Source organism: Pipistrellus hanaki (genome assembly GCF_964339955.1).
Source record: "Pipistrellus hanaki genome assembly, chromosome: 1".
Classification (NCBI taxonomy): domain Eukaryota; kingdom Metazoa; phylum Chordata; class Mammalia; order Chiroptera; family Vespertilionidae; genus Pipistrellus; species Pipistrellus hanaki.
The window spans coordinates 26572761-26586742 of record NC_140503.1 but is presented as its reverse complement, the minus strand read 5'-3'; the positions used below and the strand labels follow the sequence as shown (position 1 = coordinate 26586742).

General features: G+C 44.9%; 1 protein-coding gene across 2 annotated transcripts in view; it reads right to left on the bottom strand.

Annotated features, from left to right (window-relative positions):
* Positions 1-6300: 6300 nt before the first annotated feature.
* ZFYVE26 (zinc finger FYVE-type containing 26) overlaps positions 6301-13982 on the bottom strand; it is a 65248-nt gene continuing 57566 nt past the window's right edge. For both annotated transcript variants that reach the window (XM_084866277.1, XM_084866278.1), the window contains exons 38-42: positions 13823-13964; positions 13489-13548; positions 12148-12330; positions 11499-11543; positions 6301-8316 (exon numbers count right to left, since the gene is read on the bottom strand). In XM_084866277.1, coding sequence (XP_084722403.1) covers positions 8113-8316; positions 11499-11543; positions 12148-12330; positions 13489-13548; positions 13823-13964 — 634 coding nt within the window. In that variant the 3' untranslated portion in view covers positions 6301-8112. The remainder of the gene's footprint in view (positions 8317-11498; positions 11544-12147; positions 12331-13488; positions 13549-13822; positions 13965-13982) is intronic.

Here is a 13982-nt window from a genome sequence, read left to right as displayed (position 1 = left end):
TTAATTAGTTCTATGAACTTTTATAAAAATAGAACTATTCATGACCTTAATGCTCAATGTCCATTTACTTGCCAAGGTAAACATGGATATCATGTCTCACGCATGTTTCCTCTACACCAGTGGTTGGCAAACCGAGGCTCTCGAGCCACTTGTGGCTCTTTGGCCCCTTGAGTGTGGCTCTTCCACAAAATACCATGGCCTGGGCGAGTCTATCTTCAATATTTTGAAGAAGTGGCATTAGAAGAAGTTTAAGTTTAAAAAATTTGGCTCTCAAAAGAAATTTTAATCATTGTACCATTGATATTTGGCTCTGTTGACTAATGAGTTTGCCGACCACTGCTCTACACTTACATGACATGTCTATCAATTTTAAAGCAATGTGAATTGTTTATTATTTAACCTCCATTAAAAGTGTTGCAGCCCTAGCCGGTTTGGCTCAGTGGATAGAGTGCTAACCTGTGGGTTGAAGGGTACCAGGTTTGATTCTGGTCAAGGGCATATGGCTGATTTACTCCCCAGTTGGGGGCATGCAGGAGGCAGCTGATCAATGATTCTCTCTCCTTATTGATGTTTCTATTTCTCTATCCCTCTCCCTTCCTCTCTGAAATCAATAAAAAATATATTTTTAAAAAAGTGTTGGAAACACATATATTAGTATATGAAGAGACAAGAAAATAGATTTAGCCCTACTGAAAACAAACCTGTTTCAACACAAGCATCTATTATATTAAACTCACACTGAGAAAGAATTTGACAAGTTCATTAATTTGTCTTTTCTCCTCCCCAATTGCTCCCTCTGTTCAAATCCTTCCTGCACTCAGAAGTAGCAGCATGATCTACACAGCTTCAAAGCATTTGGATGCAGTTGAGACGTGTTTCCCTGGAGTTTAGTGTTAGTCATGAGAGCAGATGTTCAGGCTATTTGATGGTGAAATGTCAGAACTTACTTAGCACCAGGGCCTCTGTTACAGAGATGTTCACTTAAATTCATTTACAGACTGACATACTTTGATGTGTGTGTGTGTGTGTTGGGGGGGGGGGGAAGAAGAGATGCATAAACCAAAAACGTACATATTTATATGCATAGGACATGGTCATGGGCAATAAGGTAGTGAAGACCTGGAGGGGGCTGGGAGGCAGGTAGGGAAATGGGAGGTATCTGTAATACTATCAACAATAAAATATATTTAAAAATACACTTACTATATTCTGTGTAATCTTAAATAAATTTATTATTTTCTTACATATTTTTGGTGAAATGTAGGACTTTCGAAGGTGCATGACCAAGGAAAGGAGCCCTTCTTGCCTGGGTGTAAGGGCATTACTGTTTATATAGGCCTGAAATGGGTACTGGGAGTCCAGCCCTAGGAATTCCCAGGAAAGAGGCCTGGATCCATGTCTATCATAGAGGTTTACTGTCAACCTGAGATGTAAGAAAGTGTTCACTGAACATATGGTAATTTTGCCCCATGCTGCCTCTGCGAGAGTACGAGGCAGTAGTAAATAACTCAGATAACAACCTGGGACTGTAGGGAGACAAAGTGAATGGTGTGGGTGTATATGGGTTGCGCAAAGCACTAGCATTTGCAAGTGTGCCACTTGCCCACTCAGATTTGGCTTCCTGATTTCCTCAGCACTGAACTTATTCACTCCTCTCAGTCTCCCTTATCAGGACAAGGACTACACCTAGACACCTTGTTATCACATGAGCTTGCTGCTCCTCAGATGTCTTAACTCTCAACATCTTACTACAGCCAAGCCTCTTACTCCTCCAGCTTTTCCCCCTGACAGTTCTCCGGCTACACTATTACCCTTGCCTAGCAATGGCCAAGCATGGAAGGATCCAACTCTCTGATTTCTATATGCCAAGAGTGCTGCAGGAGAAAATCATGCCACCTGGCAGACTGGGGCCACTATCAATCACCAATCACTAGTCATCCATGTCAACTGGGCTTTCAACACTGCCTGATCATCTATTTTTCCATAGCTAGGATGGATGCAGGGAAGCTCATAGAATTTGTGGGGCCATCTTTAAGAATACAAAATTAACAGACACAAAATTAGGTACAAAAGTGGATGTTGATCTAAAATGAGAAACAACCATGAATAACGGGGGAGGTGGGGACTTACGGTCTTATGAGATCTCTTCAGGATTTTACCAGCAATGCTTCAATGAAAATGCTTTCTGATAGCAACCTGGTTTCCCCTCCCCAACTAGAATACAATTCCCAGCAATTCACAGGGACCAGGTAAATTTCAAAAGCTTCACAGTGAACCTGCCTCTGAGTTTACAGCACCTAATTCATGTCCTCTCCTATTCTCAAGCCATTCAACCCATCAACTCCCTTCACCCAGTAACAGGTGATTTTTCTCTCTGACTTCATAGATGATATTAAAGCCATCAGCCATCAACTCCCTCAACTTCATGCTCCCAAACCAGCAAACTTACCTGCATGCCACTCATATTTTCTTTCTTTTCACCTTCTACATTAGAAGAGATGTCACTCCATCCATTTTTAATCTTCATATTGTGAATTTCTCAGTGGTCTTTTAGTTTCATCAAAGATAGAGTTTGCTTTTGTTTGTTGCCCTCCTTGGCTCTTTCCTGCCCATCTAAGAGGTGCCCACCTTAGTCTGGAATGGGGGGGGGAGGGGAAGAGATCACAGAAGACTTCCTGAACCAAGTGACCTGTGTTTAAGTAAGACCCGAATGATGAGTCACCAGGTGAAGAGGGGGAAAAAGTGGTCTAGGCAGCTGGCTCAGACGGCAAAGAACATGTCTCTCTGGGAACCTGAAAGAAGCGTGTGGGGCAGAAGGTGAAAAATGATCCATTGGACCTTGATAAGCTTAGTTTGGAAAAAGACTCTTAAACAGATACTTCAAAATGCTTACTTTATCAATGATTTCTGATTCAGTATGCTACAGTCTATGCAATTTAGTTCAACAAACCTTCATTTTCTGGTAAGTAATGCATAATTTGTAGGCAACTCAAGGTGAGCAAGAGGTGGTCCTTGCCCCCAGGAGCTTATGATCTATTAGGTAATCAAATAACAAATACAATTGACTGTCAAGTGGGAAGAATAGGAGAGCTATTAAAAAAAACCCAACATATTTTATTGACCTTTTTACAGAGAGGAAAGGAGAGGGATAGAGTTAGAAACATCGATGAGAAACATCTATCAGCTGCCTTCTGCTTACCTCCCACTTGGGATGTGCCGGCAACCAAGATACATGTGCCCTTTACCAGAATCAAACCTGGGATCCCTGTCTGCAGGCTGATGCTCTATTCACTGAGCCAAACCGGTTTTGGCAAGAATAGGAGCTTTAAGTTACACAGAAGGGTTAAAAGAGTACATCTTATATCATTAATATTTTAACAATATTAAAAATAATGAAATGATCCATGGATTCTGGGGTTTGTATTTACTTAAGAAGACGTTTCAGCTAAAGCCGGTTTGGCTCAGTGATAGAGCGTCAGCCTGTGGACTGAAGGGTCCCAGGTTCGATTCCGGTCAAGGGCATGTACCTTGGTTGTGGGCACATCCCCAGTAGAGTGTGTAGGAGGCAGCTGATCAATGTTTCTTTCTCAGCGATGTTTCTAACTCTCTATCCTGCTCCCTTCCTCTCTGTAAAAAAACAATAAAAATATATTTTTTAATAAAAGACGTTTCATACCTCAATATTATAGAGAAGTCTGTTTGTTCTTCTAGAAGTATTATTTAATCTGGAGTGGATTAAAGGTGCACCTTTTGGATGGGTGTTTGAGGTGAAGAAAAGAGGCGTCTGTGACAGTCATGGAGGAAGTGACAAGGACCTGAAGTGAGGTGGTGAAGCAGAAGGACCAGGTTCTTCCAATTGGAAATTGACTTTCAACTGGATATGTGCTTAATGCATGGTAGGTATTTGAATGTTTGTTGAATGAGGAGAGCAAAGATTAGTCAATACAGAGAACCCTGAAGTTTCTAACCCAAACAGCATGCATATTAGTAATAATAGTAAAAATAACATTAATACTAATATCCACTGGAGGAGGAAAATAAAGTTTATGGGTGGATTAGGATGTGTTACATTTTGGATGTGCTAATTTTTTTTAGGTACAAGTTAGCCATGGGGGTGAGTTCCAGAAAGCAGTCAAAAGGCAGGTCTGATGTGGAGAAGAATTTAAGCAGACAAATTTGATTTAGAACTCATGATGACTGCTGAAACTATGAGGTTGTATGAGAGAGTATGAGTGTCAAAAGAGACTAGAACCTTAAAGAATTTCACCTTTAAGTGGAATGAAGAGCAAGTATAGCAGAGAAGCAAATAATTTATAGAGATGGCACTTGAAATGGGCTTGAAGGGTTTGACAATAAAGGACTGGAGGGTGACACTGGTAGTGTCTGAGAGGGGACTGTTGTTCCAAGCAGTAATAACATGAAGAACAGGGAGCAGGGAAGCACTCCACCAGAGATGCCATTCAGAAACCAGAGGCCATTCAGTAACCAGCTGAATGACGTGTAGAAGAACAGAAAGTTTCAAGGATGGGCTAGTCAACATTCTTACTGTGAATGAAAGGATGATGACAAAGAAAAGGCCATTTTCCTCAGGGACACTGTGACTATTGCTGTTTGGTTGCTTGGATATGAAGGGAATCTGATAGCATTTGATCTACTTTGTTAAGCTCAAGCCAAAGATATCTGGTAACTTTGGAGTGTCTCAGGTTTCTAAACATAGTCAGTGGTCCTGTATGCTAGATTTAGATTGGGGAGGGGGGGGGTGGTTCCAATTTGCTTTGTTGTGACACATCTCCTTTTTTATTTTTTAATCTTTATTGTTGAAAGCTATTACGTATGTCCCTCTATTTCTTCCATTGACACTCTCCAGCCTCCACCCCAGGCTTTCACTTCCCTATTGTCTGTGTCCATGGTTGGTTACCTCCTACCCACCCACCTTCCCCCGCTTTCCCTCCAACATTCCACACTCTGTTGACACACATCAGGTGGTTTTCAGGTACTTTTATCATTTTTGTGTGTTTTTAAAAATGAGGAATTGGAAGAGATCATGTTTCTGGGGAAGGGAGATAATTTGAGCAATGTCCATGGCTCAAATGTTATATTGCAAACACGTGCTCCGAGAAGGTGTCAAGAAAACAAGTTAAGCTAAGTTCTGCTTTCCCCAAAGACCCTATACTTGGTTTCAAAGAGTCATAATTGGGTTGATATTCAAGACATAGAATTTAAAAAACAACAAACAGCATTACAAAGTATTTCAGAGTGCCATTTTTCATTCATCACACAGGCAAAGACCTGTAAAGTTTGATAACTGTTGAGGCAAGGGTGTGGGCAAGCAGGCACTGCCCCACACATCTGGTGGGACATTTATCTGCTTGACCTTTTTGCAAGGCAACTGGCAAGACTTACTAAGGGCACATCCCCTCTGATCCAGGGTATTCTGGACAAGATAACTGCAGTATAATTTGTTGTGGCAAACAATGGCAATGACCTAAAAGGTCCACGAATAGCCTTAACCGGTTTGGCTCAGTGGACAGAGTATTGGCCGGTGGACTGAAGGGTCCAAGGTTCAATTCCAGACAAAGACATATAGCTTGGTTGTGGGCACATCCCCAGTTGGGGATGTGCAGGAGGCAGCTAATCAATGTTTCTCTCTCATGTTTCTAACTATCCTTCTCCCTTCCCCTCTGTAAAAAAATAATAAAATATATTAATAAATATAAAAGGCCCATGAATAGAGGTTGGTTAAATAATTAGGGCATATTTTTTAGTTGCAGACCATGGGATATTTTAGTTGTTACTGCTGTTTACGCATGGAATAGCTCTGGAACTAGAGACAACTGTTGACACTGGTAGTGTCTGAGAGGAGACTGGGCTGAGGGGACAAGGATGGGAGGGACTTTTCACTTACCTTCTATACCTGATGAATGTGTGATCTCCACCTACCCTGTTTCCCCGAAAATAAGACAGTGTCTTATATTAATTTTTTCTCCCGAAGTTGCGCTAGGTCTTATTTTCAGGGGATGTCTTATCTTTCCATGCGCCAGGTCTTATTTTCGGAGGATGTCTTATTTTCAGGGAAACACGGTACTACCCAATTAAAGCAAAAAAAAAAAAAAAAAAAAGTTTCTGGTAGTAGATTGTACACTAATAGTCTTTAACACATAGGAAACTTGAGATAAAGTCATTAGTTATAATGGGGATCATTTAGAGAAGTTTAAGAGTTCAAGACCATCTGAACTTTCCCACCCACTTTCTCCACACAGACCATGAGGCAGGAAGGAAGGGAAGAGTAAGAACAAGACAGAACAAGAATTCATGAAGCCAAGCTGGTAGGACAGACTTTATTGTGGCTGCTTCTAGTAAAACATTCAACCCTTCCACATGTTGTTTTGCTGGAGACCACAGTGTGATGCTCAAAGGCCTTTACCTTCCTCTTGTGTCAGTCTTGTCAATGGTTGCCTATGTTATAGCTCAACTAGTTGGGAGAAAAAAGTCAGGAAAATCTGGTTTAACATCCCAAGTTAAGGGCTGCGAAATCTGCAGACCATTCATATAAAGTGCTTATGTTCAGTGCAAAAAGGGCAGGCTCAGAGGGGCAAGCAGATACCAGGAAATGACGCTTCCCAGGAGACAGGTGCATTCTATGACTCAAAGAAGGAAAAGCTACTTGTCAACCTTCCCACAAAAGGGACCAGTTATTTTGTTTGCAGACTTCCTGCTATCAGGATGAACACTCTGAACCTGATAGGTGCCTAATACTTGTTTATTTTACTACCAAAATACCTGGTTCCAAGGGGAAATCTGCAGGGTTCTAAGCACCAGAAATATTGACTTCGCTTCTGGTTCCTGTTTGTCTCAACAGCGAATGTGAGATCAGCAGGCTGAGCTCTGGTCGGTGGGAAGCTCAGAGCAGCTGAGCTTCTCTTGGGCCTCTCCTCTGCAAATTCACGTCACTGGTCACTGAGCATGACAGACCCTTTCTAAAACATTGTCACATCTCGCGTGGGAATACAAGCCCATAGGAAAGGAGCACATAACCTTGTTTCACCAACCGGATGAAACCTATTCATTGTCCCCTGATCTGACTTTTGCCTGCAGTCCACCTGCAAAGCAAACCCTTGACCCCCATGACCCTGGGCCTCTGCTTATCTGCTCTGAGGCCCTGGGGAGACTGCACAGAAGCAGGAGAGGAGAGGAAGTAGTTTCCTAACCAGTTGAAGGGGCACGAATAGGACTGTCACTCAAATAGGCAAAGTCTAGCCATTCATTCTAGGATCCTGGCTACCAGTTCTCGCCCCAGACTCTCAAAGAGGGAACCACATCCTCTCACTATGCAGCAGGGATAGTCACAAAGCCGGCTGTGCTTGTAAGCAATCCCTGCATTCCCGTTTGGAGAGGCTAGCCCTTCTCTCCCTGTTGGATGAAGTCAGTGGTATCCCTCTTGTCGTGTCTGGGGTTCCAGACCTGATCACCAGCACCCGGGGGAAGACCCTTCTGTTTAGACTACCATCTAAAGACTCAGGGTAACTCCTTGTGCTTTGAGAAGAGACACTTGGAGCAGTTTTATCCCACAGGCAGCCTCTGCCCCAAAGCCATCTCTGAATGCTGGGAAGGCAAGGGAGGGGAAAGAGGCAATCCTTTCGGTGCTGCTCTGTAATTCATGATAAAACGCTTTTAGTCACGAGGAGCTACCGAAGGGAATGTCTCCACAGAGGGGAATGTGTACACAAACAGGATGACCCGGGTTAAGAACCAAAACGCAGGGAAGGTTTCCAGACAGGCAGCAGTCTAAATAAAGTGCCTCTGTTCAGTAGGGGAAGAGTTTCATTTGTTCAGAAATGCTTGCGCGTAAACATGAGTGTGCAGGAACGTTCACGCCACGCACTCACTCTGAGGTAGGAAGACTGGCCATCTCTAGACAAGCAGAGTTCAATCTTAGAGAAGCCTGGCACTTGTGTGAAAGGCCCAGTCTTTGCCCAAGATGGCAAGGAGGGTCCAATCCAGCTCTTTCCGACCCAGGCAGAGCCAGAGAAGTCTCTCTGCACAGGAGGAAAGAAGTAGAGAGCATCCCTATCACTCCTGTCCCAGTCAGTCCTCAGGGCCCACTGCCCACGGTCACTTCCGGGAGCCGGAGCCAAGAGCACCCCGGGCCTGGCTTGTCAGTAGCCACTGGGTGCAGATGTCTTGCACTACAGCGTCCCCACTGCTCTTGGCGGCCTGCTGCACCTGCTGGACAAGAGCTGTGGCCCGTGAGTGTTCCTGCTTCACGGCAATCAGATAGGCGGAGCGCAACTTGCAACATGTCAGGTAGGCCTGAACCTGGCAATGGGTATGAGAAGTGGAAAGGAAACGTCACTGACGGATCACTGAGAAACACACAGCACTGCACCAGAGCTCAGGCACACAAGCTGCCCCTTCTCGCCCACCACATCCATCACTGGGTTCCTACTTTTCATTATATTACTAGAGGCCTGATGCATGGAATTCTTGCATGGGTAGGGTCCCTAGACCTGGCCAGCGATCAGAGCTGATCGGGGCCTTCTGGCTGCCGATCAGGGTCTTCCTTCATTCCACATCACCCGCTGCTGGTCAGCACACATCATAGCAAGTAATAGAACTCTTGGTCTCCTGGTCAAACTTCTGCGGTGTGCACATATTAACCATATATGTGTGTGTGTGTGTGTGTGTGTGTGTGTGTGTATGTGTGTGTATATATATATATATATATATATATATATATACACTATATATGTTATATATATATAAATATGTATTAGCCTTTTAATATATATATGTGTGTATATATGTGTGTGTGTGTGTGTGTGTATGTATATATATATATATATATATATATATATATATATATATATAGCAACTCTTTAAACAGTCTGGACACTAGGCTATTACAAATAAGATACGAATTTCAAAGAGAAGGCAGCAAGCAGGAAGGCAGTGTCTGGCCTCTGCCTTTCCATCCTCACTATCTTGGGCTCTCCAGCTTCTTCCCGGCTTAGTAAAGTTGTGATGTTAGTTACTTGGATGATTATTTGATTGATGTCTGTCTCTGTGACTAGAGTTTAAGATCCCTGAGTGCAGGAACAGTGTCTGCTTTTTCTACTCTGAGTTCCTGGTGCCTAGTACAGCACCTGGCATATAGGGGGTGTTTAATTAGTATGCATCAAGTGAATGAATGAATGAATGAATGAACAATTATCCCTGTCCCCTACAATGGGCACACAGATCCCACTCCTTGCTTTTTTGTTTTTAACCTGCTGGATTTAAAATCTTTTAGCAGAAAATTTGGGGAATAAAAGTTATAAGCATAATTGAAAAGGTCTAATTTTTGTTGTTTGGATCAGAGCAAGCTCTGTTTTGGGTACAGGTGGTGTTTCTCCTATTCTTTGCACACCCTTGATCTCATGAATCCCCAGCTTGTTGAAGAAGAAAATCCCTTCTCCCCTGGCCCTGACCTCACCAGCACCTCCCCGATTGGCCAGTGTGGTAGGCCAGCCAACAGGGAGGCCCTCACAAGTGCCCCAAACTCTCATTAGAAGCTGCCTTTCTGCTGTGACAGTCTGTCGTGATGGCTGGAGGAGACCCTTCTCTCTTCGTGTTTCAATGCTCCATATTCTTTTTTTATCTTGGTCATTAAAGTCTTTCTTTCCTAAGCTCAATTCATCTCCTAAAGCCTGATGTCTAGCATGTTTTGAGCTCACTAAAGTGGCCAAGTCCTGCTGTTTGGATATCCACCTGTTGCCCCATGATACTGTCCTCACGCAGGCACCTATGTGTGCTAAATATGTCACACAAGTTGACAGGCAAAATTCCTACCAAGAGAAGGAGGGCATTGTGCCAGAAAGGCTGAAATAGAACGAAATGAACTTATTTTTGGGCAAGATTTTGTACCTGAGATTGCTAAAGTGCATTAAAACAGCTGCTGAGCCCTGGCCGGGTGCTCAGTGGTTAGAGCATCAGCCTGTGCACTGAAGGGTTGTGATTTGATTCCACTCAAGGGCAGGTTGCAGGTTCAACCCCCACCCCCAGTTGGGGCACACGTGGAAGGCAATCAATAGATGTGTCTCTCTCACATTGATGTTTCCCTCTCTCTCTTTCCTCTCCCTCTTACCCCTTTCTCTTTTTTCCCCCCAGTTCCATCCTCCCACTCTCTTTAAAAAAATCAAGGGAAAAAATACCTTCAGGTGAGGATTAACAAAAAACAAAACAAAACAAAACAAACAGACAAAAACAACTGCTGAAAAAACAACACTCGAAAAGCAATGACTCTGTGGATGTCAGTGCACGTCTTTCCCACAGACAGAGCTCCTGTCCTGTTGAGTGGGAGGCTGACTGAAAGCTTGGAAAAGGACCACAGTCTGGGAGTCCAGGGACCTGGTATCTGGCCTGGCTGTTGGCTTCTCATTTTGATTCTAGAAAAGTAATCTTCCACATTTCAGAATGTCAATGCCATCCTTTCCACAGGGTCTCATCAGGATGTTGCAGAAATAAAGAAATGTTAAGAACATTTTTACCTTAAGCCTTCACAAGAAAAATGCCCTGAAAACGCACTCCAGGGATTAGCACTACTGTCTCTGGAGTGACTCTGTGGTTGCTTAAGAAGTTGTTTGTCTGACACCAGTTTTCTTCACACTCAGCTGCCGGATCATTCCCCTGCTAGTGGTGCAGAGGGCTGGGTTTTCCCAAGCCTGTCTGGTCCTCTGGTGGATCAGGCCAGCCGTGAGCCACAAACGGGGGCAGCTGGGGATACTTGGACTCTGGCTGGCCCTCCTTGCAAAGGCAAGGCGAAGCAAAGGTTCCCTGGTTTCTTACTAAACAGGGAAGAGCTCAGAGGCCGCAGGAGAAAGGCCTGTTCCAGGGAATGTGACACCAGTGGCTATTTATTGGTCAAGGGTTGGTGTGCTTTTTTCCTGCTATGGAGAGTACCCCTTTCCTTCCAGAATAAAGAAATGCCTACGCACTCTGAGAACCTCAATCAATCTGTCACCTGATGATGGAAGTGAGGGACTTTAGAGGGCTGCCTGAGAGAAGACCGCCACAGAAAATGAAGGTTCAAGAATGCTTAGGGATAAAGAAATGGAAAGGCAAAGGCTTATGCTGTCAATGGTCACGCATTCCCCATCTATTCCCTCCCATCCAGGGGTCTTCAAACTACGGCCCGCGGGCCACATGCGGCCCGCAGAGGAGTCTGATCCGGACCGCCAGGTTTTTTGGGCAGTGAGCGCAGCCGAGGTGTTACAGTAGGAATTAGTAGTTCATATAGTCCGGCCCTCCAGCTCTCTGAGGGACCGTGATCTGGCCCCCACTTTAAAAAGTTTGAGGACCCCTGCATCACACCCTATCTGGGTCCCGGCTCCCGCTCTGGATAACAAGGAAGCTGAGATGCAGGTTGAACAGAACTGCCAAGGGGAGCAAGGAATAACGGGGCCAGGGCCAGCCTTGGTGATGTGCATGAGCATCATGGGGGAGGAGGCGGTGTTGCTCACCTTGTTGTCGTCGTGGTGTATTGCCTGGATCAGGCCCTCCAGCTCCTGTGAGGACAGAAACACAGCTGATGTGAGCAGGGAGTGTCCCTGGGAAAGCTGGGGCCCAATCCAGTTTTAGCCCTGCTGGTTTGACTCCAGGATGGTGATGCCTGCCCAACTGGTTTATAAACTCAGCTCCTGCCTTAAAAGCAACAAAGGGAATCTGATAACACTAAGCTCAGGAACTTGGGAAGGATCGGCTCTCACGAGGCATGTCCTTGGCCTTCACCAACGAGGTGGCTCTTCCACAGGGGGACACTCTCACAGGCAACATGCCTCAAAGGCCATCTGCAGATCTAGCTTTGAGGCATAAAGTGGTATATCACTTTATGAAATTGTGGACCATCTCTACAATCACAGAAGCTCAATTCCAACAATCCATAGATACTTCTAGGTGCAAGCGACATTAGAAATGGAGGGCCACTTTCTAGTATGAGGTTATCACCATGACTTTTCTTTCCACAGAAGGGTTGATTAAAGTGAGGCTGTTATTACAGTGGGCCATTATTACATGTAGAATTTCAGGTGCATTGTGGGAAACAGAAATCTAAAGCGGGGATGTGAAGATGCTGAAACGGAGGGAGGAGCCAGAGGCTGGGAGTGAGCGCACCTGGGGTGGAATTCTCTTGAAGGCTTCCAAGCAGTTGAGGAGGATGGTGTCCCCGTCACTCTTGGCTGCCATGCCTGACTCGGAGACACATTTGAGCAGCTGTCGGATCTCACTGTATTTCTCCCTCTCCACCAACTGCCGGGCAGCTCGGCAGTAGGTTGCAGCAGCATCCAACTGGAAGTCCTAGAATAGAACGTGGAGATGGGTTTAGGGTGGCATGGGCATCAACAGAGGAAAGAAGGCAACCTGTAAAAATCTCCCACTACAAGCCATATTGATTGCAGTCATGATAGAAAACACACATAAACAAAAGCCAAAATTCCTCTTTTGGAGTCAAGCAGACATTTAGGAAGCAACCATAAAAATCATAACCTTAACATCTAAACTGGTACATCTTACTTGCTGCTGTATCACTTTATGAAAATATTCTAATCAGATTCACAACAGCAGTTCATTCTCTAACGAGCCACCTTTTCTTGGAAGATTGTAGTAACGATATTGGGGCTGATATTTGCTGTCCTGGACACTTGGTGCTGTCAAGAGGTGCCTTCGAGTTTGTAAACAGACCAATTCATCAAAAGACTGATTTGCTGGAAACATCAGATAACCTTGAACTTCAAGCCTGGTCTAGGACAATCATCCCTGGGGTCTGGGAGTAGCTGCCACTCTTCCTATCACCAGGGGTGTCTCTGTGTGGAGACAACACTAAAAACAGGTGGGAAGAAATAAATGTTGGGCATGAAGTCGATCCTTGATACACGCGTAAAGCTTGAGTTTAAGACCCTGCCTGCCCAGAATGATGGTCCTTAGGGTGCAGTTGTGCAGTAGGGGGTGGTCTGGAGAAACGGCTCAGCTCCCTGTGGTGTCACTGCCCTGCTCTGGTGCTGCTCCACTGACACGGTTGTCCCTGTGTCCTTTACTCACAGGCAACAGAAAAATCAGCTCCTGGGCAGATGGAGGATGTTGGGCCAGCCCTTGTTGGGCCAGCCCGGGGGGTAGGGGAGGAAAGATTCTCCTGCTGAAGAGGAAACCCCCCAGCCACCTCCTCTGGCCATCCTCCCCTGCGAGGGCGAGCTGAGGCTCTGCAGAGAAATTCCTAGACTTGTTTCAGGAATCTGTTTGATAGACTTTGATGAATTTGTCCCTGGTTACTTGGCTTTTGACAAAGTGGCCTAGAGTCTTGACTTTGACTCAGTTCTGTAACAATCACCTCTTTGATTTCATCCTGACACACATGTGAATCTACTATTCTGGGGATAAAATTTTCTGAAGAATAATCTCTCACAGAGCAGGTCAGGTGCTGATTGCCCTCTGCATAATCTCGAGTAATCCAAGTCATACCTGCAGAACACGGAATGCCATTCCGAAACCATCTTCGACATTTTTCCCTCCTAGCATGACCTGAGAAGGAGAGGGAAACAACAGAGGCAATAATTACAGAGTAGCCCCTCAATCAAGAGGGAGGGCCCCCATTTATTCAAAAAATATTTCATGAGATCTACTAGGAGCCAGGCACTAGGCATACAAGAGCAATCCAAATGGACTTGCTCTGCCACCTCCTGTGGCCACATTCTGGTGGGGGGTGGCCATCAAACAAACAACTGAAATAATATTATAAATGTTATGTATGTTCTGAAAGAGAATAGTCTCTGCAGTTCTGAAACACTGTGCGTACCTTGCAGGCAACATCCATTTTCATGTGGTTATTTCCAAACAGGGTTGGCAGAGGCAAGGTGGTGATCTGAGAGGTCCCGGCACTTTCACACCGGTGTAAAAACCTGGTCACTTCCATCTGCAGCTGGAGTGTGTTCATGTGCCTATGGTGACAGGAGACG